General features: G+C 38.3%; 1 protein-coding gene across 8 annotated transcripts in view; it reads left to right on the top strand.

The window, feature by feature from the left end:
- anks1b (ankyrin repeat and sterile alpha motif domain containing 1B) overlaps positions 1-27,480 on the top strand; it is a 151,007-nt gene that overhangs the window by 103,820 nt on the left and 19,707 nt on the right. For 7 of the 8 annotated variants that reach the window (XM_033989425.2, XM_033989428.2, XM_055231475.1 and 4 more), the window contains 6 exons: positions 1,242-1,846; positions 2,765-2,887; positions 4,725-4,794; positions 6,303-6,409; positions 11,797-11,895; positions 12,273-12,425. In XM_033989425.2, the coding sequence (XP_033845316.1) occupies positions 1,242-1,846; positions 2,765-2,887; positions 4,725-4,794; positions 6,303-6,409; positions 11,797-11,895; positions 12,273-12,425 (1,157 nt within the window). Of the gene's footprint in view, positions 1-1,241; positions 1,847-2,764; positions 2,888-4,724; positions 4,795-6,200; positions 6,410-11,796; positions 11,896-12,272; positions 12,426-27,480 lie in introns of those variants that run through there. The other variant, XM_055231479.1, reaches the window with a different exon arrangement.

Genomic DNA, 27,480 nt, shown 5'->3' with positions numbered 1-27,480 from the left:
GTCGCAAAAGATCCAGTAGACTTTCAAAACTACTGCAGATACATTTTTAAATTTGTTTTTGCATTGCAACATGTCATTTTTGACCTGGGGCATTTTTTGAGCAAATACAACTTGACACTTTACACACCCACCCGTATGAATCTTCATTATTTACACAAAAATTATAGTTGTCAGAATCAGGTGAGATATTTACTTCATATTTGCTATGTGAGTTTTCAATACATATCCTAAATAACTTGACAAGAGACACTCTGCGACAATGACTTTATGCATACATGCACGAGTTCAGACAAAAGCATGCACCTTTTTGTAAACCAAGAGGGATAAGAGGAGGAAAATTTGAGTTTGGACTTCTTTTATTTCCCCCTCAGAGGAATTCTAAAGAAAAGCAAAAGACACAATCCTTTGCTCTTATCTTCCTATTCACAGCTTTGCATGTTTGTTTGATTCTTCTGAGCCTATTTAGTTGTTGTTTAATTCAAGATTGCTTCTCACTGGTGAAAAGACATTAGGTGTATTTGTGTGTCTCTCTGTGTGTGTGTGTAACAGCCAATTTCAGCCAAGATTACTGTTGAAATAATTCATAATACAAAGTAGGTTAGCTTATTGTTATTCTCTAAATATGACAGAACACAAATGTGTGTTGTAACCATAGACTATATATATAAATGGACACAGCTAATCTGCTAGCCACCACGTTCCAAATTGGAAATGATCATGGTCTCGCTTCGGTCTTCATGGACTCTGACTCCAATTCATTGTACATTGGAAAACTGTCGCCCCTCTCTTTGTTACTGCTGCTGTTGGGCTCATAATTTTGGTCTTAAAATGTTTGTGTTGACCTGCTCTACATGATCCTGGTATTTTTATTTCACTATTGTGTCTGTAAGTCATTATGTGAACAGTAAAAGAGACAAATCAGCTGCCTTCGTTCTCCGAGGTCGCTCCTCCTAGTGTTGGCAACAGGCTTGATTTACAGTATTGCTAAGCGCTCGCTCCCTACTAAACCACGCAGCAAGCAACGTTACCTTCAACAGCCTTGCTCCAGATTGGCTCTTTGGTTTCTATGATACTCCTAATATGGAACTTTGCTCCAAATATGTCTCTATAACTGCTAGCCTCGATGACCTTCATTTTACTGGAGCTGAACGCTATGGGTCACACTCACTTAGTCCACATCTTTTTTACAGTCTATGGTTTTAATTTGTAATCTTATGATTTTTTGTGTGTTTTTGTTCTAGACGACGGTGCCTATCAGCGGGACCCCCCTGCCCCCCCTCCTCCCCCCTCGGCTCTGCTGGAGGAACGCCGTAAGAGCCACATTCCGGAGGAGTTTGCCGGACTTCTTCATGGATCCTCTCCGGCCTGTGAGACCCCAGACACGCCTTACCACCTGTACAACCACAAACCTCGCAAGTACGCCTCCCAGGACCACCAAAGCACTTTCCTTCAAACGCCTGACTTTAGCATAGTTATCGGAGGTGGGCCCACGCAAATCTTCTCCCGGACAGACACTCAGCTCTCTCAACAAAAGGGTGCTACTGAGTCCAAGAAGCCCCAGGTGGTGTACAGGACTATCTTCCACACACAGGTCAATCAGGAACAGGCTCGATCCAAAAACTGTGAGCACATAGACTCAACAAGGGGGTGGGCGACACTGGACCGCCCGCCCTCATATTCATCCAATCAGAACAGAGAGTTGGCAGAGACGCTGGCTAAGGACGCTTCATCTGGGACTTGCACCTTAGGGAGGATGCGGTCCATGCCTCGTAGTGTGCTGGACCTGCAACTGTCCAAATCTCTGTCCAAATCAGACTCCAATCTAGCTGCTGTGACTCCAATTCAGGTAAGACTTTAAATTTATGCAAGGGACATTATACACAATTAAGTATCCAGCTACGTGAGTTCATAGGGCAGTATACTTCTTGTCCAATTCCAAAGCCTTAATATATAAAATGTTGAAAATTTACTGCAAAAAATAAGATAAAATTAGGTCTGTCACAGTAATTACTATATCGGGTTATCTTTTAATATATGATTGGTGAAACAATAATTTTTGAGGGTCAGTATTTAATGTGGGGACTTTTTCTTTGTACTAGTGGAGAGCATTTTGTTATTTTTCTGTTCTACGACAAGATTTGTGCTTTAGAGAGTTGAATAAATAACTTATTATAGATATAAACTGACTAATAACTGTTTCATTCTCCATTTTTATTTATTCCATTCCATATTTTTTAACCATATTGTGGATTTAGAATAGATTTTTTTTTTTTTTAGATCATTCTACTTTGGGTTTATTATGTTAGTGGCATAAATTAATTTCAATATTAGTGTCTATATTTTCTTCAGCAGTATATCATACTTCAAATTGTGTTATTGTGACAGGCCAAGATAAAACACATAAGTTATATATATATTGAACTCTCCAATGAGCATTTTCACTTACCAGGAGTATTTGTTTTATATTAATATTTTTCTGTGTAACATAGAGAGCAGGAAATAAGCTAACCAGCCAATTATATATCCCACTGATCTGGGACATAGAGCAGCCACCAAGAAGCACACTGGAATACATTTCCTTAATGCGTGTTTAATAAGTTATAATCTTGATACATAGTCTGTTTGATGAAAAAAAAATCATTATGGATCAAAGTGGTAGAAATGAGAGATGTTATTGCTTGTTTAAAGGTTTGCATATATGGCCAACTTTCTCTCTATTATTGATTAGTATTTACTGAAACACACATGGTTATGTCTCGTAAAGGAAGAGCACAGTTGGGGATCTGGTAGTCGGGGCCAGAGTGCGGAGAGCCCAAGCCCAGGAGACGGTACCACTCCAGTGGGAAGATTGGAGAGGACACCCTCCTTCACAGCTGAGTGGGAAGAGGTACATAGACTTTTTCTTGAAGAGAATGGACTTAAATCAATGTACTGAACAAAAGATCAATAACGGGGGTCAAAGGTTAAGTTTGGCCAAGCCAAAATGGTTGATTACTTTATATTTTAATACCAATCACATCTTACAATATGTAATTGGTATTAAAATATTTCTCAATCCTTCAAAAATCTTACTTAGATTCTTTTTCATAGATCTAGTGGCTGCTATAGCACAAAAAGGTTCCTCTAATTCAAAATGTTGCCACATTGATTTTTCTCAGTTACCAGAGCAGTGCTAATGGGTGTCAACCAGAAAGAGAGAAAGAGTCGAGAGGTGTAAGGCTCTGTGTTTTTGGCTCTGTTTGAAGTTAAGGGAGCACTATTAGAATCTCTCCTCTTTCCAAACATTTTAGTTACACACACATTTGTTTCTGCTAAAATAATTTACACTAATGTGCATCCACTTAGTTAAATCTGTCTGACTAGCTGCGATTTTTGCATATTGTTTGTTTTGCTTTATTGGTTTTCCAGTTACACAAGGACTAGAATAATTGGCTTTCATAATTTTATATGGGTCATTAATGTGAGTTGGAGGACATTACTCATTTGCATCCATGCATATTTTTTTGTAATACTGTACATGTCTTGCCGAGGGTAATAAATTACCATATGGAGTTTCCCATAATTCCCAGCAATTAAGGTGACCTTTTCTGTTGAATTGCGTACCAGTTGGGGATGAGATAAGATGGCTATGGGGAGATCTGGGAGTGATATATGGGCATCTAAGAGGTAAAATAACAAACTTGCTCTATTTGTAGCCTCTGTGATTCACTAGAGACACAACAGTCAGTGTTCTGAGGATATCCAGTCTTCCTCATTATTGCCTATTCAACAAATCAGCTGCTAGTAACTGTTAGGCTGTCAAAACGCATATAGCATAAATTATTATTTTCAAACTGTCTAGTAGATTATAAATACATTAAATGTTGTTGTAGAATGTTGCTGTGTGTGAGACAGTAAAATGTGGGCTGCTTATCATTATGTCACTTCGGTCATTTTTACTCATCAGTTAATGTTCTGACAGGCTCTGCTTGTCTTGTCTTACTTGATTATGAAAATGAATCTGTTTCCAGATATGACCAGTATCTTTATTATTTTATTTACCCCATTCATTTGTTCTTGCTTGTTGTTGTGTATTTCTATTGGTGATGGTGCAAAACCCTATAAATATAAAATCTATGTTTTAAAATGCCTGATGTCTACATACCTAAATATGGATATGATCTATTTTCTCTTCTACTAGATCAAGTAATTAAAAACACAAATCAAATATTTATCCAATACATGTACTAAATAAAAGCAGTATTGTGTTCTCTGTCAACAATAGCCTTTATTTTTTCTGCCCCGAATCAAAGGCCACCGTTATGGTCCGTTTGTTTGTAAACCCTGTTTGCATTTCTCGAACCTGCCATTTGAGATCAGCCTGTTCCCTGACCTGTGGTTCAATGCTGTGTAAAGCAGCCAAATAGATGTGCATGCTACGGCAGAGAGGGCGGAGGGGGTCTGGGTTCGGGATGGCTGGTGCCCCTCTGTACCTCATGTATAATGAGGGCACTTCAACTCTGTCCAAACCAGTCTCCTCATTCATTTTCCTGCATTCCTCTCGATGTCTGCTCCTCCATGCTTTTGCAATCCACAAGGGGATGACTGACATTCGGCACGCCATAATGATCATGTTATGTGACACTTGAATCTAGAAATAGGGGTTCAGCTTATTACTGGAAGTGTGTTTTTCTTGCACATGATGTACACCTGTCTAACTATGCCCCTTTCTCCCTTTGTTTCAGATTGACAAAATTATGAGCTCTATTGGAGCTGGGATTGGCAGCGGGCTGGACATGAAAGAAGACACTTCAGGTAACTGCTCGACTATACACACAGTGCTATGTTTAACTGTTACATATTATGTCAATATATGTCATAGAATCTATAGTGGCATATATTTTTTCCCTCAATGCATATTACTCACTCAGGTTTCCTTGGAGTGTTATCTCAAGTCAAAATTAAATCTAAATCAGGATTAAGTTAATAAAGAAAAGAAGCACTGTACTACCACCAGTATGATCAGTAGGCTAAATCTTACACAACACACGAGGCAGACTGCATGTTCAAAATCCATGTCTTAAATTGTCTGAATGTATTATATATAGACAGAAACAGATGGCTTTGTTGTCAGATTAATTTGTAATAAACATTGTTGCGCTGCACCTGCACAGAAAATATGAATGCATAATGAAAATAATTACAGGCGGCATATATTTTGTAGTATATACCAATCTATTCAGTGTTCTGTTAATTATTTAACCTGTTTGCCTTTGCACCTTGAATATCTCTCTGTATATTTGCTGCCTTCACTCTCCTCTGTCACTACTCACGCCCCCATCCTCCATCCCTCTCCCTGTCTTGTTTCATTGGTGAATGCTAACGCCTCTGTTAACCATGGTTACCACAGTGAGACATGCATCCACTTAGAGCCAAAGACATTCGGACTTACCCACACGTTTACAGGGACTTGTGTGTGTGTTCTGGCTATGCCGTGTGCGTTAGTGGGAGGGAGCCAGGCTTGCAGACAAAGGAGCCAGTGCTGTTGTGATGTCTATTATCAGTCGACCAAGACATATATATGTAGAGCGGGGTGAAGCTCCACACCACACGCGAGGCAGACAGAGAAAAGTGAGAGAGCGAGCAGAGCGGGTGAGCGAGAGGGGATGCGCAGGGGAGAGAGGAGAGGCTGCAGAAGCATACAGATGAGAGTGGGAGTAGTTGATAAAGCGAAAGTACAGCGCATGCATGTCTCTCTCTTTCTCCCTCTCTCTCTCTCTCTCTCTCTCTCTATCTCTCTCCCTCCCTCTCTCTCTCTTTCTCTCTCTATCTCTCTCTGTCTCACACACACTCGAGGGAGCAGCCAAGCGAGCGCAACAGCTGAAAAAGAAAGCAGCTGCTGCACACCGACAACACGGCGGCTCGTGGATCTATACCTCCGCTCCAACTCTGAGCAGCACGCGCAGGATTTTACCTCCAGGACAAGTGCAGCGTGTGTGGATACAACTTAAGCCGGCTTCCCCGCCTGTGGATTTAGTAGACCTTGCAGCTCTTGCATGCTGGACCTTCACACCTTCACCATGCTTTTAGCCTAGCCTCTTCTTTCTGGTCTTTCTCCTCACCTGTCCCCCAGCCCCTCCCCTCTTAGCCCCCCTCCTACTGCCTTGCTCAAAGACTCCTGGGAAGCATGGCGGGCTCGTTCGACAGTCACTTTGCCCGTCACAACATGATGTGGCAGTGCCAGTTGTCTCAGCCGGACTGCCGCTGTTACCGCGTGGACGGTTACTCCCTACTCAAGCGTTTGCCTCTCCACCCCCTCATAGGTCCCCGCTGCCCGCTCCAGTCTGTGGGCCAGTGGCTTGACTCAATCGGTCTGGTCCAGTATGAGAACCACCTGCTGGCCAATGGCTTCGACAATGTGCAATTTATGGTGAGTATTTCTACAACAAATGCTTGTCTGTCACACCTTCTTTTTTCTTTCTCTAACACATCATAATTTGTCACTGTGTCTTGTTCATGATAATATCCAATCAAACTTCCTCCTCCTCTCTTTCTCTCCATCTCTGCCTCTCCCCACTGATGCCATGTGAGGTCCTCCTACGCCGCATCTCCTCTTCAGCAAAATCTCCTTCAATATCTCACTGCAGATGTACATGACCACTGCAGTCAAAATGTTTACTTATAGACCAATCACACTGCATCTATTAATTAACATATCTTTTAGTGCTCATGCCTTTAATTACTCCATGGCAACCACCTGTAGCCTCTGGATTGAGAAGCAGGCGAATCCATGGTTTCATTTCAGGTTTTGTGTGACGTAACAAGAGAAACCATTCAGAGATTTACGCATTTAAGAGACTTTGATGTAGGTGGAGGTGCATTAGAGAGAGAGAGAGAGGGCTTCTTGCAGGGAGGCTGTAGATGCAATAAGGTGTGGATGGGGACTTTTTAAAATAGATTTACAGATGTCTGTTTTTAATGTAATATTTTTGTGGTCAGTTGACTGAATAGTCAAACGGGGATGCAAGGATGATACATTTCCTTAGCTACCACAGAGGAACTATTCACCTCTAACATAACATATGTAATCACAATGGGAGCTTGTTAACAATACAATCTTGACATAAGGCTACACAGGCATGTGTGTAGGTGGTTCATATGCCATTATGTATGTTTGCAAGTGCAGTTTGAAATCCACAGTCTGACCCTGGTTTTACTGGTTACCATAGGAACCAGTAGAAATCACAGCTTCTGAGTCTGGCTCGTGTGTGTGCCCTCGACACGTGGTCAGTGTGTTCAGATGCTGTTCACACCATATTTCCCTGTGAAACACGTCATTCAAACTGGATTTTCTATTAAGTGTAGGAGGCATCATTACATCTGCTACTACTACTGAAAAAAATGTATTTCTTGCTTAATCTTAGTCTTTTGTTTTAGCTGTTTGTGCTCTTTGTAAAGCAGAAATCAATAAACCTTTATTTGCAAAACAATGAGCAGACAAGTGACAAATTAGATGCTAGCCCATAAAATAATGACCTAAAAGTACTATAATAGTACTAAACTGTACAAAAGAGTTTGCTTATTTGCTTTGTTGAACTGTTCCTTAACATCAATGCTTATCAATGCAAGACTCATGAGAGACTTGCAGTTGAGCTCTCTCATTTGAAATCCTTCAGATCTACACAGAACAGAGATGAAATAACTCCAACACAATCAAGGTGACTTTAAAGTACCTTTTGTTCAAGAGTTCACTTTGCCTTCACTACTTTCTCTCAGCATGTTTCAATTATTATGTCCTATTATTTTTGTTATGTAAATAGTTTTCATTCTAATCTTGGAATCATTTATTGAGAAGAAAGCTTTTTCCTTATAGTTTTTCAAAAGTGTGTCTTTTGGTGGGTGTCAGGTAAGACACTGATCCACCATGATGCCTAGTATGAAAGTAGTGGTGTGTGTATGTGTGTGAGTGATTGTTGGTGTCAATTGTGCAGACGAAACAGATTGGCTGCCTGTCTCCAAGGCTTTAGAAGTAGCTTATCACTACAGAGTATGGATTGAATGAATAATGACAACAGTGGAGTGTTCATCATCATTATTAGATGTCTAGATTGATTTGGACAGAAATGTGTCAAAAATACACAGTGCATCACAATTTAATTTGTTTTTGGACTGCATTTTGTAGACAATATGCATGATTTCCAAACTTCAACTGCTATCAGGGACAAGGGTTCTTATGTGCAAAAAATCAACCAGGTGTAAAAAGAAGCCAAAGTTAATTTAGATAAATGGTTTGGTACAAGTACCTCACCCAGCTTGATGATATGGTATGGTGTAAGCTGTGTAGGATTCTTACCTCAGTCCAATCTACAGTTACTGCCCATTAATAGGGCCACCACATTTGGCGTGTTCAGCAAGTGATAGAGGTCAAGTGTTTCTGGATTGATTGAGTTGACTCCGTTGTCATAGAGACCATCATTCTGTGAAGGGCGTTGGAAATATAACATTGAGTGTATAAATACATTGTACATGCGGGATTGAAGGCTGAGTAAGAAATTGCATTCGAGAAGCAATTTTATCTCTCCAGTGTAAGTGAAGCAAATTAAGTAGCATGTTTTTGTACTTCAGCAGGTCAGCTCTGGCATTTCGATGCATTCAAAGATTAGTTCTAACATTATAACCTGTTAGTGCATGAGAATAATTGCACAGTGAACTGCATTAGACTTGGCTGCTAAGACTGCTGAAAGTCGGAACAGACTGTTTCTAGCATTTTAATATAGATGTTATTCATTAATGCTTCAGTAACACATAGGGACATATAAGCATTGAGTGCTCATGGCCTGGAGTGTCTTGCCCAAGAACACAGCAGCAGAACAGAAGCACCATGCCCCCAGTTTTAAGCTAATCAACCCCCTTTCTGTTGCAGCACAGTTAATTCTTAACTCTGAGAAGCTTGTTGTGTATAAGACTATGCATAGACAAGTAGTCATGATACAGTCTGTATATTCTTTTTGCCTCACTACAGGAATCTGTCATTTGGCTCCTAATTTAAATTTTGCACATCTTGCCATCTACTGGAAAAATCGATTTAATGAGGTTTGAGCGAAGACATCCTTATTTTCTACCGGCTTTACATCAGTGATATATGTTGTACACCTTGGCTATAATTGGTTCTGAACTCTACCTTCTTTATAGCTTCAGTCTGCATCTAAGTGGCCTGTTCACCTTGCATAGTCCTCAGGCTGTAGTTAAACATGCACTGATTCTAAAATATGGCAAATATAATACAGCAGTGTACGGTGCTGATAGCGGAAATGACAAGATTAAAGGTGATTTTTCTCACTCACCTGCGAGATGCTACAGAGTGTATACCTGTTGTGATATATACTCTGCTGCCCTGTTGCAAATACCCTATGAATTTTAAAACCATGCTTTATCTGAAGAGGGCAGAAAGCAAATGATGTTGAACTTGCACCCTCTTGGCTTTCAGTTACAGTTTATTTAATATTCCCACATGGTTTTGTACTAGTTCAGATATAAATCAAAACTGACCTAAATGTCCAACTTTGTCCTGTTTATGTGATTATTTTGTGTTGTGTTGACAGTATCTAGTTTCATTGCTAGTTTTAGTATTGGTTAGTATCTGGGTATTGATTTATTTGACAGTCCTAATGCTAATCCCAACCTCCTTTGCTGGGTTACATTTGAGGTTTTGTACTACATTCAGACAAATGTGTTGTTGTTTGAAAGCTCTACAAAAAAAATATTAGTCCTGTTTGCTGACACTGGCCACTCTATCTTCCACAAAAGGGCATTTAGTGATTACTCTGTTTTGTTTTGAGGAAACTGAGACTGGAAAGCTTTGGAGATATGAAATAAACATTAAGGAAATCTGTCTCTTTTTACCCGGGCTCCAACAGGGAACAATTAGTCTTGCCTTTGAACGCCACACTCTCTCTCTCTCTCTCTCGCTGACTTCTTGTCTCATTATTGTGCTGTGAAGATCCCTGCCCAGTCTCCTCAGAGCTGTGTCAAACAGACTGGGAGCTGATCTATGAACTCCTCTCACACAAAGGGTGGAACAGGTTGTTGCAGTGCAAAAGTCAGCAGCTGCTTCCTGATATATCGATTAATGCAATATGCACTGTTGGAAGGAAGAATTATATCTCTTGAATAATTGATACTAAGTTTAAATAGAAGAATAGTTAAATGTACTATTTCTTAATGAAAGGATAAGTATAAAAGTTAGTGTTTGAGCAATTGAACGTGTTTACTGTACATGTGATGCAACTGTGATTCAGAATAACAATATTCATTTGTCCAGTAACGCTTCGCAAATTCCTTTTTTTTTTTTTTATTTTGCATATGTTTTATGCTGGAGGTCCTTCCTGACCCAGCTCATCTATATGAAAAAAATACACAAAACCCAATTTAAAACCACATTAAAGGTGAACTATGTAGCCTATGTTTACCTGGAATGTTCCACAGTATGGCATTAAATATATCTAGCTAGCATTCATTTAATTACAGCTGTTTTATTGCTCAAAAATACCTTAAAAACATCCATTCTTACACAGCAGGGTCACTTCAACACAGATCTGACCTGTAACTTGGCACTGTGATCTCACCTGCTTATCTCTATGGAACAATCCAAGCAAAACAATCACATCATCTGGAGACAAGTACGTGGCAGACTCACCACCCAAAAAGTTAAACCTTTGAAAATGCTTTATTTTTGCTCAATAGTATGGAGTTATTATATAGTCAACATTCTACGGTAAACTACCTAAACTGTGCGGGTTAGTGTATATCTCTATGTCTGTTGTGGACTCGGACAGGTTGATGGCTATCTCATATATTGAGTTAAAATGTCAGACTGTTTTTAAAACTTTGATTTGAAAGCCTAGAGTAGGAAGACTCCAATCTTGTATCTTGCTCCTTCATGTGTGTTTGGTCTGACTAGTAAATGTCACCTTTCAATCCTCTGTGACAGCTGTGTTGATGGTGCTTGGACTACATCCTCATGCCCTGTCTGCTTTCTATATTTATCTATGACTATTCCAGAAATTACCCCTCTTTTCTGGTGTCTGTATTAGTGACAGTTTTGGGAGTCAGTTTTGCCTGTGCAGCATCTCTGTGAATGCTCTGCACATCTCCACCTCGGCTCCCTCTGCTCTCACCTGAATTATGTGCAAGTATGAAGCCTGCTCTGTCTGCCTCCCTGCAGGAGGGGGCCTGATAGGTCTGCCACTGGATTAATTAAGGGTGAAACTGTGGCTTATGCAGACCTGCTGTGTGTTTCTGTTTTGTGAATGGGTCGAGGGTTGACAACCACTGGGTGTAACCTCTGTGTTACACTCATTGTTTCATAGCAGATGTTCAGTTGTTGTTGTTGTTGTAATTAATGGAGGTTTTCAGTCAGACTAGGTTGCATTTTGTACACACTAGAAATTGTTTGTTGCATTTAACACCACTGTTTTAGCACAAATATAGACTCAAATGAATGTGGAGCTTGCATCTCCACAAACCTGACTCTTATTTGTCCACCAGGTCAAGTTGCAGGTCTCTGAAAAGGCAACCCCTCACATGCAACATAAGGCAATAAAATATAATATAACATAATATAATTATATAAATTCAACATCAATAAGTTTAATGCTACAATGCTACAATCTTGTGTTTTATTTGGTATTTGTCCAGAAATTAGGATGAAAAGTACAACCCTTGAGCTTTGTTAGGCCTTAAACAATTATCCTTAAAACATAACAACTACCATTTCTGTGTTGCAAAGATGCTTATGCCATTTTTGTTTACTTTCAGGGCAGTAATGTGGTGGAGGACCAGGACCTGCTGGAGATTGGGATTCTTAACTCTGCGCACAGACAACGACTCCTCCAGGCCATACGTCTGCTACCCAGGGTTAGTACTACAACTGGTTTAATCTGGCCGTATTATAGTGTGTGTGTTCTTGTAATAGTTTTTGTATAGATTATATGCTTATTTTCTTTTTGCACATCTCTAAAACTGTTTTTTTCTGATGCTTCTAGATATATTGATCAACACAAAATATACTGTACTGTAAAAGCAACAAGCAACTCTATTTCCTGTAATGAATCACTATAAATACTGTATCATTATGCCTACGTTTTGATTTATAGTCTACATATAGTCTGTACTAACAAACATATTTGACCAGAGGGATATAAGTTCCTCATACAAAGTTACCCTAACTCTATTTCATGGACATTTTAGAAGAAATAACCCTAATTCACAGTTCCTGTTTTTCTTTTCTACAGGTGAGGCCTGTTGGCTATGATGGGAACAACCCCACCTCAGTGGCAGAGTGGCTGGAGTCTTTGGAGCTTGGGGACTACACCAAGTCTTTCCTTGTGAATGGCTACACCTCCATGGAGCTGGTCAAGAAGATCTGGGAGATAGAGCTAATCAATGTAAGTGCCTTTGTTTATGACCCACAAATGCTGTTTTTAGAAGAGAATATTGACTCCACATGCATTTTCTTCAAATCAACAATATTATAGATTCCTGTGTCATAGACCTCAATTGTTTCCAGGAACCAGATCAATAAGCTATGGCCAGAGGTTAAAGGTGAAACCTGTGGTTTAACAATTTAACAATATACTTATTATTCATGCAACTTATATAATTTAACTTATCATTTTAACTTGATGATATTTCATTTTATATGTATGATTTTTTTAATAATATAGGTTTACAGTTTTATTCAGAGGTAAAGCACAGAATGTCTTGTTTTGCCACATTTGCATCATCTGATACAGCTTCAGTGACAAACCTCATCTACCCTTTTGCATTTCATTCCTTCACACCTTCATAGTCCAGTTAAATAAGTGCCTTTTGAGACTTGAAAACCCCAAGCTTTAACCTTGAGATTTAAAATCCAGTTTTGTATAAATGGTGTTTCTTTATGAAGGATTTGGAGTCTAAGCGTACCATATCAATCAGGAAATTTTGTAAGCCAAATACCATTTAACATTAAAACAAACTGGTGCATTACATTGTTTATTGTACACTTGTTGCACTTGTTGCATGCTGGGAATGTACTGTATCTCCAGTGTCCACAAATGAACATGCAGTGCTTTGAAATCTAAATTAATCAGGTTATCTCATCTCTTTTGTGACTGATGCCTGAGGTCAAATGAGAATGAGAAGGACTCATTTAAAAAGGTCTATTAGTAATAGGTACATTGTAGCTCAAGGATGTCTAATGAACTATATGTGTATGTGTTACAGGCAAAGTTGATAATCATTCTACAGAATGTCTAATGTGTTTAAGTGTCACACAGGGTTTATTCAAGGATTTTATGTTATTTAAGGCATATATGTTGGATTGGCAGTAAAATGTAGTTTTACATTCAAAACGGATCAGTTGTTCCCCAAAAGCAATTTTTTAAAATCAAAACTCAAACTTTGTTCATGTTTTTTATGTGTTGTTCCATTCAGCACTGCAGCTCAAATTCTTAGTCCTGCTGTCAATGAGCACAGAGAATCACTGGTTTAGTGCAGTCTGCAATGGCTCTTCACACTTTACTGTTACACATATGAACAGGTGTGTTTTTTGTCCAAAACCATTTTTGTAAAGAAATCTAATTGAAATAAATTAACAAATTACAGATTTACATGCTGGATGTTACGGTATTTTATCCAAATACCCACACTGAAGAAAACTGAGCTATCAGAATAGCAAATATCAAAACCAGTTTTGCAAAATCAGTCACATTTACACCAAAATTACACTGAAGATACAGTATACTGTATGTAGTGTAATCTCTGAAACCCTTCTTCCTGAAATATCGAGATATCCGTATTTGGCAATATTAAGGATGCACCGATACCACTTTTCCAAAACGAGTACGAGTATGAGTACTTAATTTTGAGTACTTGCCTATACCTAGTACCGATGCCGACACCCAGCATTATTTTTATAAAGCTTCTTTTACAGTGGTAAATCTAATTAATTATTTCATTATTTAATATCCAACATTATTATTATTATTATCCTATTTGTTATTTCATTATATATTTATATACAATTTAATTATAGTATAGCTTACTTTTTCACTGGAACACCTATTTGAGGTGCTGTTTTAAATTTCTACTGAAATCACTAGTTGTGTATAATTGTATAATGTATGCATAATTTCAATATAGTTTAGAGAAATACCTTTAAAATTTACTACTTTGGTCTTGGTGTGTGCTGACTGCTAACGAGCCCCTTTTAGCATAACAGTGAGTGTTATTTTACTTTACCACAGCAACACTTTGACCAATATGGACATACTATACTATAATGTTTAACAGCTCTGAAGCCGCTCGATTCACTTGCTAGATTGTTTGTCAATTACAATAAGTCTCAGTGCATGCACAAGTAAAGAATCGCCACTGCTACTTAGCCACTGTAGCCTGCTAGTTTGTAAACACAAGCACTGTGCTGACATCCTTTGTGAACTATAACTTTAAGAGTCCTAAATATTTTCATAGTTCATGTGACAGTCACATATGATTAAAGCTGAGCCTAATGTGCATTTCGCAGTTCATGTGCACTCACTGCTCAGAGCTCACTTCTCAGAGCTCACTGCTCAGAGCTCACTGTTCAGACCTCACTGCCCAGCTGCGAGGTGAACTGTGAGCTTCAAACGAAGAAACAGCCCAGTTATAGTGGCATCAGCTCTTGGTATCAGAGGCACATTGACAAATAGGAGTACTGGCACCTGGTATTGGACCGATACCCATTACCAGTATTGGTGCATTCCTACTCATTGTAGTCCTAATGGCAAGACTTATGCTAACAAACCTTCTTTGTGGCCCCTACTATGTTATTTTTATGTTATATTATTAAATGTTATTTGCATCTAGAACATTTTTGTCATTTGTTGTATACCATTGATAAAATGAATGAAATGTGTGAAAACGCTGCTAAAAACGGACTAATTGGATCGCAGTGAGCGAGGTGAAGTACAGGCTAAATCTGCCAAAAAAAAGCCCTCAACAACTGCTAAAACATAATACAGAATAAGAAAGAGAAAGCTGATTTTAACAATGACAGCAAACAGTTTACTTTGTACTTAGATTCTCTCTTTTAAGCCATTAAGGCCAAAGTAGAGAATATTGATCATGTCCTACTTTGCCAGTAACATATGCACTTTCTAGTTTATGCATTAGCCTATTTTTGAATACAATTAATAATATTTCATATATTTAAAGCTGTGTTTGACATTTGCTACAAGTGGTACAGATTGTGTCACGCGCTGTAATATCTTGACTTAGGAGAGGGTCTTTCCGCCGCAGTATTTCATCAAAACGATGTGCCCCTTTGATATCCCGAGTGTAACCAAATCACCCCTGATTGCGGAGCACTTTGAATGGGATGGAGATGGGAAAATGGATGTTTCCCTTCCCAGTGGAGGATAAAGAGATGAGTGATCGGCTGGAGGAGGTGGAGAGGGAGTTATATAAGCATGTGGGATGCAAGATGTTTGACGGCACTGGGGATACCACCCACACACTGCGCTGTGTCTGTGTGTGAGGCTGTGTAAACGCATATGTGAGGCAGCCAATGTGTGAATGTGTTTTTGCATATATATGAGCTGTAGTATATAGGTGTACAGGTTTACAGGTGTTTCATTTAGGCTTTTTTGTTATGCATATTCTATTTACATGGTGCAAATCTATTTTTATCTTATATAGAAACTGAATTTGAGCCAGAATGTGCTTAGATAATTGTCAACATATGATAAGGCTTTTCTATGACAATGATGAACAAAAGTTTTAAAACAAGAAGAAAATTGTGCTCTAATACACAACACCAGCAATAAGATGTTTTACTGAAATTGATTTGAAGTCACAACTTTGTACAGTAGACTAGACATAGTGTTGTGAGTTGAGGTCAGTGTACCTTGGATACTTTAGTGGAGCAACTTAAAACATACTTTAAATATAAAGTAGAATGTTGTCATCTTATCTGCACTGTAGAGCTGTGCAATTAATCAAATATTATTCAGGATTACAAATATTGCTCAATTAGTCAATTACAAAAAATGTGTAATAAAAACATTGTGAAATAAAAAAACAACAACAATTGATTCTGTTCTGAATTATGTGTGGTAATTTTGCATCTCAGAACTTGTCTAATCTACAATGACTTTAAAAACATGAAATCCAAAATAGTACAAATAAATGGCAATAACTGTTATTTAGGTAGACTTAATAAAAGAAAAGAAAGCCACGCAGAATAAATAACAGATTAGTGAAATTAATTATGCAAATTTAAACTATTTTGTATTAATATCCAATTGGTTTTAAGAATGCCCTTTTTCTCAGCACAAGGTTGAGGCAGTTCATCTGTTGTACACTGAAGACTAGAGGGCTGCTCTTTGCTCTGGCCCTAAAGCTGTGTCAGGACTCTTATATTTACATCAATCACTCAGGTCAAATCTGCCATAACATTTGATCTTCATAAAGGGCATTCAGAGCAATACACTCTTACTGTAGCTTTCATCATACATTCTGGTTTCCCTTTACTTATATCCTCCCAGGAGGTAAAGTAAAGGTTACCTAAGAAAACAGAGCTCTTACACTAAAGTATATGCAGTTTTTTAATTGCTATAACAAAAAAATAAATTGAAATCCATTATTCAGAAGTTAAATAGCACATTTTAATTCAGATTTCTGCTTTAAAATTGTATTATTAATCTCCAAACTCAATGGGTTGAGCTAATTAGCCTTCACTTGCTCGTAATGGTGGTAATTAATCCAGGACCTATTCATTATTTCTGATTAAAGAATAAAGGCCTTTAGTCATAGGTCTATATCATATCAAAGAATGCATAGCAACCCCTCCAAAAACATATTTACTGGTTATTTATTTAAAGATAAATACGATGGCTAAGACAGTATGTCTAATGCTAAGACAGCGTGTAATACGCATGTAACAAATACAAAATAATAGTTCCTTGTTTCATGTTACCATGCAGTCTCATACTAACGCTGATATAGATCAAGATCATTCTAAAACTATTCAGGAAAAGTTCAAATTTGTGCTATATATGATAATTTTGTCAGTATTGATAATTGTTGAAATGAGTATCTAGATTTGAATCATTTCTGGGTATTTTGTATTATTATTTTTTTGACAACCTGAAGCTATAGAAATCTTTTTTTTCACAGCACTGACATAAGACAACAATTTTCAAAACCTCCTAGTCCATTCACTGATGTTTCTGTCTCCCTCTGCTGAATACATATTCATTTCTCTGCAGTATGTTAAGATGCAGTCATTGCTTATTTGTGACCACAAGATGGCACTGTTGTTCTTCTGTTTGTTTGATTGTCTTCTCTGGAAGTGCTGATAAAATGCGTCAAAGCTGCAAATTGCTCTCATTTCAAGTGAGTCCTCAGAGAGCTGGTGTGAGGCAATTAGAAATGGATTTGGTTTTTGGAAAGGCGCGTCGTGCTGGTGGAGTGCAGATAGTCTATGGTCCTCCAGGAGTGATTTCAGTAATGTTTTCTACATGAGTGAACCCTGATATCACTCGGGATAGCGGCGGTAAATGACTGTTTGTGAGCAAGTGGGGACTGTAGGGGGGGGGCTATACAGTGACCTCTCATTGTGTGGTATGTGTGTATCAGTGAGATGCCTTTGCAATAGTTAAGCAGACACATTATAGTAAGTTCTATAGTAAGTTCATATGACTTAAAGATGAAAAGTGTAAAAAAGTATGATTTGACAAAGGAGTGATAATAAGTGAACTGATCTAAAGTAAAGAAAAAATGTATGTTTGAGTGCAATCATATCAGTACACCATAACAAAGAAAGTATTTATTCTTCAGTATACTGTAAACTGTGTAGACACATGAAAATAATACACACACATGCACACACACACAACAGAGGTAAATAACATCCAGTTGTGTCCTTTCCTCTGGTAGTGAGGACGTGTGCTTCCTCACTTGGTCATGTGAAGGCCTGCCTCTGGGTTTCCTGGTGTTTTAGGTACAGTACGTGGCTTTATCCTTGCATCAGTTTTATTGCAACATCTTTATTTCAAAATGATTTCTTTAACTAAATTTCTCAAGAATCTTACAAAATGGTTTGCGTGTAACAGGATGATGAGTCAAAGAAGTAAATCGAGACCGGTCCTGATGATAGTCTTGTACTCGGTTGCCATGACAGCTACTAGTTACCATAGAGACCAGATATGTGCACTTTGTATAAATGAATTAGGTTGTGTTTTATGTGCTTTTGGGGGCTGAATTACATTTGCTGACACAGATCCAAGGACTTTTTATGTGTTCCATGTTCCTATCCTTATCACCTCCTCTGTCAGAGCTCCAAATGGACAGATTGTCTCAGCCAGCACCAGATGGTTTGTGTCTTTGTTAGACACTGCAGGAGTGTATCCTATACCAGGCCATCTCAAACTCTGGTACAGCTACCGCTGGTGGTCAATCTAAAGCTATTCAGGAAAGATTCATTAATGTGACTTTTTTAGTCTTGATACTTGTTAAAATCTAGTTTTGATAATAGTTTGAGTATTGATCAGCATCTGATTTTAATACTTTTGACAACGCTACGTAGTACTTCCTCATTTTTCCTTGACTTATTTTTCCTTTTGTTAGTTGTGCTGTTTTATTAGTCCTAATATAGCTGGATTGTGGTATAACTTGCAATGACAAGACTGAAGATTCATATAATTCAATGTCATACAGACAAATATCTTTCTTAATCTTTGCTCCAATTGCCACATATGTCTATTGTCTAAATACAGTGGAGACTGAACACATGGTTTACAGTGAAATGTTACATGTTATCTGGTGTTAATTTAGAAGTAGGCGGATTTACCTTGCTCAGTGGTGTTCTTTCCTGTAAATGTGCTTCACTATAGCCTTATTTGGCTCTCACACTTCCACTTCTCACCGTGTGATTTGGTTGGTGTTAGATAAAGAATAAACTCCACAAAGTTGGTTTAAATGTTCAAATCATTTATAGTAGTATTTGATAGAAATGAAGCTTCGCTAATATGGTTAGACAGGAGCATGCGGTTTTAAATAATTTGTTTCACAATAAGTAAAGTCATATATTTCACAACAATATGCTCATCATTTAAATGAACCTCACCCAGGTTGTGGTTTCCAGGAAAGAATGTCAGTGTTTAGGAATGAATGTATTTCGAGCATTATTTAATATTTTTTGTATGCCCTTTCTGACTTGTTCCAACCTGCATTTCCATATAATTAGTATCTGAACGTGCAATCTGAGAGTTTATCAGTACTTCCATGTCCTATAGACTTCCTCTGGGTGCTCCGGTTTCTCTACCTCTAAAAACACATGCAACAGTCTCTGAATTTTAGCCACTTGACCTGTTTGTATCATAATCATAAAGATAAATATTACATTTTTTGGCCCGTCAGAGAGTTCCTTTAACCCCTGCATTGCACTGCTCCATGCACGTGAGCATGCTCCAGCTTGTCGCGGTATGGGCCCGGTGTCTCCATAGTGACGGCTCGATTGGGAGGGGGCGGAGCAGTGAGGGGGGGCAAGCGTGTGTACACAGAGAGAGAGGAGAGAGAGGGAGCTCAGGCAGAGACATGTAGGAGATGTAGTCTGGCTGCCGCAAGCTGTAGTAGAAGGAAAGAGGAGGAGTTGGAAATCTGCAGAGTGTGAGAAGAACGGAGACAAAGCTGGTTGTGAGGAGGCGACGAGTGAATTAAGGAGCGCTTTGGTGGAGGCTAAAGGCAGGATACAGTTATAGGCTCCATCTGAGAGAAGAGCCACAAGCTACAGAAAACAAGTACGGAACTGCTGTCATTGGAAAGAAGTCCCATCCTAAGTGGACCTAGGTAAGCCTTCTACAGTGATACACCATATTTAAGAAGAAGAAGAGAGTGGTTGTTAGTATTTAGATGTGATTGTGCATGATGCATTGCAACATTATCAACAGATTAACAACATACCATTACTGTATTCAATGTATGCCACCCAAGCCATTTACATTTTTTGTGAGTTTATTGTGTGTTAAGTATTAATAATTGTTGATAAGTGCGTTTGCGGACATAGACATATTTCCGTAGAGCAACCCATTGATTTGCTTGTGATAAACACCAATTGTGTCTGGCCGAGTTTTCTCTGTGCGACTGGACTTTATTTGTAGATATTAGGATCAGCTGGATCTACTAGCATACCTTCTCATGTCCCCTTTGCTTATTTTTGCGTTTTAAGGAATGTGCACTTTGTTGGCAAGTTTGTCAAAGGTATGAAATCCAAACTCCGCAAAAATATACACGCCAGGTCTTGTCTGTTGATCTAGGTTTGGACAAGCAAATCAAAGAAGGAAAAAATGCAGTAAGCTAACATCAGTGCTTTTAAACATGCGCATTGCCAACTGATGCCCTAATTTGTGTCCTTTCCTTATTTGCAACATCTTACTTTTAAAGAGAGAGTGAAATCTGGGACACTGGAATATACAGTTGTGAGTTATTGCTGATTGGTGCTGATGCTATGGACTGTACAATGTAAATCTGAGTGTGACTTTACAATAATCAGCTGTTATACAAGGAAGTACAGAGAGAAAACACTGTGGGTGGTTTTGGATCTAAGTGTACAACACGGGATGCAGGCATCTCTTTGCATTACAACAAGTGACTACAACGCAATTTAGTTTTTAATTTGACTGCAGATCAGTCCCATTAATCTTTCCCTTACTTATCAAAAGATCCCTGGACAAATCAGTTGAAATGACAAAAATTTTTATTTGGTGTTACAAGATCCATGATTACAACCTGGTCTATTGCGTGCTGAAATGTATAGATTAAATAATTAACAACTATCCATTTTTTTTACTCCTAAAATTTGATCTTTCTATTTGACTTTTGCAGATACAATAGGTTAAGTAAGACCTGTATGTAGAACAACCACAAATTTTGAAAGACAAGTGTTTGCTCTATCTTTAGTCGCCAAGCTGTGACCTCACGTTGGCAGCTTTTAATAAACCGCTAATTTTGTACGACTGTTGTGGCGGCTTAGTTTGGATGTTGACTTCTGCAAGTTTGTTTTTGTCTGTCTCTTACTACAACAAAAACACTACTGCCTGTTTTTGTCACAAATAATGATAATTCATTGGCACCCAAATGAATCTCTTTTCTTTACTGTCCTGCCATGGACCCTTAGTTATATTATAAGAGCTGTTTTATTTATAAGGTATTTAAGTCTTATACCTTTAATGATGAACATGAAATCCTTTCTCTCTGTATGTTATTTATTATGATTTATTATGCCAAAATCTAATTTAAGTTGGTTGGTTTAGTGTAGCCTAAATATTTGAGCATGCTAAAAATCAGGTAGCGGTGGCATGGAGTACCGGTATATTTTAGCATAGGATACTTAACAATATATTTCTCTATTATAAACATATTTCCTTTACTTTGCAAATTGGTTCAGTTTTATGCCAAATAGTAGTCCCATAAAAATAACCCACCACAACTCCTCTGTGATCTTTTTTTGATTCAGTTCATGAGTTCCATTTGTACATGAGTTTTTTTCTTTATTATGCTGCCCTGGTTAGACCATGTTTTCCTTATGTTTGCGTCTTTCTATTCCCCTACCCCCCTACCTCCCTACCTCCCCCTCCAGTGTTCCCAGTCATACTTACACTTCTCCTTCTATTAATGGAGATGTATCTGTCTTCATGTGGGCGGGCCTATTAACACTCACCTCTGATTGGACGAGTCATTTCTCAGCTCTCAAATTTGGCCTTTCCATTGGTCTCTTTTCACATAATTTATTACACCACGATTCGCTGCGACTTTTCTCTCCTCACTGGTTGCTAGGTAACCTATGGTCTCCGGTTTCCTCTAGCTCCTCCAGATCTGTGTCTGGACTGTAGCGCTACACAACAATCTGATAAATAAATGTTTAAACTGTGATGTCTGATTGAGAAGTATAATATACATAGCAATGTAGTGTATATTTTTGCCTTATAAATATGACCAGAGAGTAGATCAAATCTGATGAACCCATTGTCTGTAGACTTTGAGTTGATTTTTCTCCGCCTGAGTGTGTTTAAGCAAATGTGTGAGTATAATCTATTGAGAGGCCACGCTAATCAATAGTAATTATTCTGTCTGAAAAAGCTGCAGCTCTAAATGATACACAGGAGTTTAATAAATGATGAAACGAGAGCGGCAAGTGGGAGATGCTGGAGGTGAATGGGTATTAACATAGAAAGCCCATAACCAGTGTAAGTAATTGCGCAATTTCGTCTAGTCGCTTTGCTTTCAAGCTCATCACTATATTTTGGGTTTTATTTTTCCTCTACCTGTTTTTAACAATTGGGCTGCATGGTTTTGGGGGAAAAATGTGTTTATAATGTGTGAAATATGTTTCAAAAGTGGGATTCAGTTCAGAGTGCACATTGTAAACATGTGAGAGAAGACAGATATGAACTGATAAAATAATACAAGAATAATTTCAGAACATGATTGTTGTTTTTTTTTTCTAGAAAAAGACAAGATATTTTGTTCTTTGCAGAGGGCATTCTATTATGGATCTAAATAATTGCAACCGTTGCAAAAAATCTAGTTTTGATAATGGTTTGAGTATTGATACCAAGTCAAATTGTGATTTTGGTATATCTTGAGCAGTCCTTTTTAGCGCAAAAATTCTTTTTGTTGAAAGGCCATTCACTGATCAATATACTAATCGATTTACCTTGTAATGTATTCTGACCTTACCCATTTAAGTAACCCTATATCCCATTGGGGTTTTGGTCTGTTGAAGTGCAGAGAGGTGGTGATTGGTGAATGATGTCCAACTAATACTGACATATGAGGAGAAAATGTCTGGGAGGGCTGTGGCTGCAGCAGAGGTCACCGCCGTGGGGGAGCAGGTGATTGGTGGTATTGGCATTGGCCTGGGGCAGATGCACACTGCAATTAACTCAAATAATCAATCAAGGGTATGTTTAAACCACCACAGATAAACAGAAATAGTCTGTAGAGAATGCAAGCTATGATATGTCGTATGTTTAATGTAGCTGCGTTATCATAATGGTGAGACTGAGTTCAAACGTTTCACATGTATTAATCCAACTGCCTATTCTGGCTTTTTAAGTATCCATCTACATCAGTCAGAATCAGGACTAGGGTCTGGTCCAATGTAAAACCAATGATGCAAAATATTGGGTGTTCATTCAAAAGAATTCTGAAAATATAGTGTGATACATGTATTTACCAGAAGTGACTCACCAGTTCATCTGATTTTTTTTCTTTTGCTTTTATGTTGCTTTTGCTAATCTCTATGGATGTTTGGTAAATCTGGGCAGTAACATAATGTTTTTTATGTTTCTCAATCTCTACATACCTCTGTACAATGGATATTCCTGTAAATCTTGTATTTAAATGTGTGCACCAGTTAAAGTGACCCCAGGTCTAAACTAGGATTAAATTAAGATTCAGAGTAGTGCTGCAGTAGAGACCTATATCACTGTTTGTGAAACACTAATCAAGAGAAGAAAAGAAAGAAAGAAAGAAAGAAAGAAAAGAAGAAAAAAAGTGCTATGAAATGCATCAAAGTCTCTGGGATTTGCACTCAGTTATGTGAAAAGGGAGTCAGTCAAAACAAATGGCATAGCGATGAGAGAGGAGTTTAACTGTAGTGGACAGATGGATAAAAGAGTTTCTTGGTCCTTTCTCTTGTACATCATTAAAAGTGTGTGCTAGCTTGAGCACAAACAGTACTGGGACTGTTGATTCTCTCTGTAGCTTTCTGCTCCAGTGATTTGACCTGCCTCACCTCAACTCTTCTGGCCAACACAAAATAGACCTTCTCTGCTATGGCCTCAATAGGAAATGCTACTGTCATCATCCTCACTTAAATATTTATTACACAATCTGAAACGTCTGCACTTCATTTTTCTGAAAGGCAGCAATGCAAATCTATAGATAGAAGCCAAGTGCAGTATGCAAATCTGTAAAGCGAACGTACTTTTTCTCCTAAATTAGTAAATTCTGTTTGATCTTCCCAGAAAGTGTATTGTAAGTGTATTTGTTGTACTCATGGACTGTATAAAGAAGAGACGTCACCCATAGCGTTATCGAAGCTGGCAGTTATAGAGGCCAATATGAAGCAGAGTTCCATATTTGAAATTCTGACCACAAGTATCCTAGCAACCAAAGAGCCAATTTGGAGCGAAGCTGTTGAAGGTAACGCCCCTTCCCGCCCACACCACTATTTTGGCAGGGACGAGGCACTTAGCAATACTTCCAATCAAACCTGTTGCGAATGCTAGCGGGAGTGACTTCGGGGAAAGAAGGCAGCTGATTTTTCTGTTATTTATGAGCATATCTTGATTTACGGACACAATAGTGACATAAAAAAACAAAAAAAACGGACATTTTAAGACTTAAATGACGAGCCTGACAGCAGCAGTTACAAAGAGAGACAGTTTTTCAATGTAAAGTGAATTGGAGCCAGAAGTGTGCCCATGATAACTTCCTATTTCAAACATAGCTGCTAGCAGGTTAGCTATGTCCATTTATATATACAGTCTGTGGTTGTACTATATGCTGTATTCATTTAATTAGAAAACATTTTATATATTGCACACTTGTAGAACGAGCCAGGCTTGTCACTATATGATGCTTTGGGATGAGAGCTGATTGGCTGTGCAGAGCTGATCAACACTGCTTCACTTCCCCATCTGAAACTGTTGTGTAGAGGCCAAAAATCCCTGTATGTGACTGTTAGAGATGTGCTAGGTTTATGTGTGGGCTTATGAGAGATAGGAACTAAATAAATATTACCCTTGCATAACAAAATTTGAGTTTTTCTTGAAAAATACAAATACAATGGTGCCTTGTTCTCTTAGTAGGACAACATAAAAAAGACCTGTTCCACAATGAGCCTGGTAAAAAAAAAAAAAAACACTAACCTGCTCCACCTTTTTTACTCTAAATATATATTTCATGTAAAACTGTATCTACTGCATCTGTGGTGAGGAAATGGCAACGCTTCGTGAACTGAACTTTGTGTCAGCTAATCCGTTAATCAGGTTCCTCAGTCTGGGCTAAGAGGACTGTTAACGGAATTATAGCATTGATCGCTTCAGCCACACATTTACGCACATACCACACGCAAAGTGCACAAAACTGGCTCCAAATAACTCAATAGTGTAATTAAATAAAGACCAGACAGTATTTAACCCCTAGACATGACTTCCTCTCCATGGCGCCACATCAGAGGGTGGAGCATTCTACATGTAATAAAATTTAAGGACATCTTAAATCCTATTATGTGTAATAATAATAAGATGGATTATCATATATTGTTTGCCTTTAGTTATAACAGTTACAACACAAGAGAAAATTGGTAGATATTGATTACGAAAAGCCAAGGTAATTAAATACACCCCTGTTAGTGTTAATAATCATTGTATAGAATGGATGTTTGGCTTTTTGAAATTGACTGACTGACTAATTTGCATTACATTACATTTTGTTTGAATGCTTCATTATAAGGGACCTACTTTTAGTCACATTTGCATTTCTAACAGCTCTTTTAATTCTGTCCTTGTAAAATAGAAATAGAAGTTTTGGGGTTTTTATTTGCCTCATTTAGATTGTCTAGACTGAATAATGTAGTTGGACAGTTTATCTCACGTAAGCTCTGTCTTATAGAGGTGAGGTTACACCATCACAACTTGGTGTATTGAATTAAATAGAAGAGAAACTAATGTGAATGCAGCAGCAGAGGATGTCCAGTGTGCACAGGTGGTGGGACACAGCTCTGTTGAACCTGCTGCTAATTTAAAGGTGAATAGTCCTATATTAAGGCTGCCATGACACGCATAGCAGTGTATAATATTAGACTTACATGCATTCTTTGTTCATTCAGGAATAACAAGGCATAATCCTCCTCCAGCTTCGTAACATCTGTTTGAACTAATATTGTGTGTGAGTGTCCGCGGCCTGTTTTTGGAGAGGAGTGTGTGGGTGACTGCTGCGTTACCATGGCAACTGTTGAACCTGGAGCTGAGGTGAGGGCCGTACTGTAGTTAAAGTAGTCACAGTTGCATAAGGTAAAGTGTTATACACAAACAAGTATTATACAATGACCTCCTATTCAGGTGGATATGCACTGCATCCACTCTGGGGCAATTCACGCTCGCTTCTCCCAAAAGACTGACATGGACTAAATATTTCAGCACTTTTACTGCAAAAGTCACCATCTAGGTCATTTTGAACAGCTCAAGCAGAAAACATCTAATCAGTCTTAAATCATTAAAGAGCTTAAAGTTAGGTAATGCAGTTTCCTCTGGCTAGAGGTATAGAGTAGTGACTCACAGTTATGCAATACTATGTGGATTAAATGTGTTATCATATCCTAAAGGGTGCAGTTATCATCGTTTTGAATAATAATAAATAACAACTGGCATTGGCCTTATCTTGAAAGACAAAAAAATTGTCTGAAATAACATGAAGAGAATTGCTTAATGAAATCTGTGATTACCAGAAACGTTTAACTGTTGATCTTTGAAGTCCTTTGCCAATTTGGGCGTTTGGTGAAGTCCTTTTTGAGTAATTATCCATTTAATCTCAGGTGTGTAATTGAAATAGAAGAGAGAAAACTTCTAAAGCTTTAAAAAATGTCTTAAACATGGCTCGGGGGGCACAGGGCAGCCATAATGCACCAATGAGATCAGCTCTTCCAGCGCAGTCTCTGCTCTGATTCCCTAATACACTGTTACCATGGAGAACTCTGTGACAGTCTAGTTTGTTTTGTTTAAAGATGCACTGTGTAACTTTTCTGGCGGAGGTTTTGCCATCTCAATTTTGCTCAATAGAGCCATTGTTGCTTTGTGTTGGATGTTCCATTGTATGGCATTCAACTTATTTATCATGCATGTATTAAATTATAGGTGTTTTTAATGCAAAAAATAAATAAATCTGCATTATGTGAGCTGGATCACCCCTCCATAGATCTGACCTTAACTTGGCCTGGTTGGGATTGACAAGGTAGAACAATTCTTCTGTGGAACATTCTAGGCAAAGCAGGCAGGAGGTAGACTCTTTACCAAAAAAGTTACACCGAGCACCTTTAAATAACCCCACAGATATTTATTTTACAAACTCAAATTGAAAATGATGTGTCCTATATAGATGCAGTGGGACCTTTTTACAGATGTCCTCATGCATATGCACAGTGATGAGTTATGTTTGGTACATATAAAAATAACGCATGTCGTGCATTCAGGAGCTTCTTATGTTCCTGTATTGAATGTGGGGCAGCCATTGATGAGTGCAATGATTAAGTGTGTGTACTGCATGTCTCTGGGCTTGGAGAGTTGTGCTGACTCCAAGCAGGACTGTTGTTTGGGGGAATCATTATATTCACAGCAAGCTGCACACATTGAAGCTAATTACCACCTTTTACCCTCAAGACACTCTCACAAACACATTACTTGATTTGCTACA

The sequence above is a fragment of the Periophthalmus magnuspinnatus genome, chromosome 23 (assembly GCF_009829125.3).
Source record: "Periophthalmus magnuspinnatus isolate fPerMag1 chromosome 23, fPerMag1.2.pri, whole genome shotgun sequence".
Taxonomy (NCBI): Eukaryota; Metazoa; Chordata; class Actinopteri; order Gobiiformes; family Gobiidae; genus Periophthalmus; species Periophthalmus magnuspinnatus.
The sequence above is the reverse complement of the archived record's forward strand: the minus strand, read 5'-3'. Positions and strand labels throughout refer to the sequence as shown.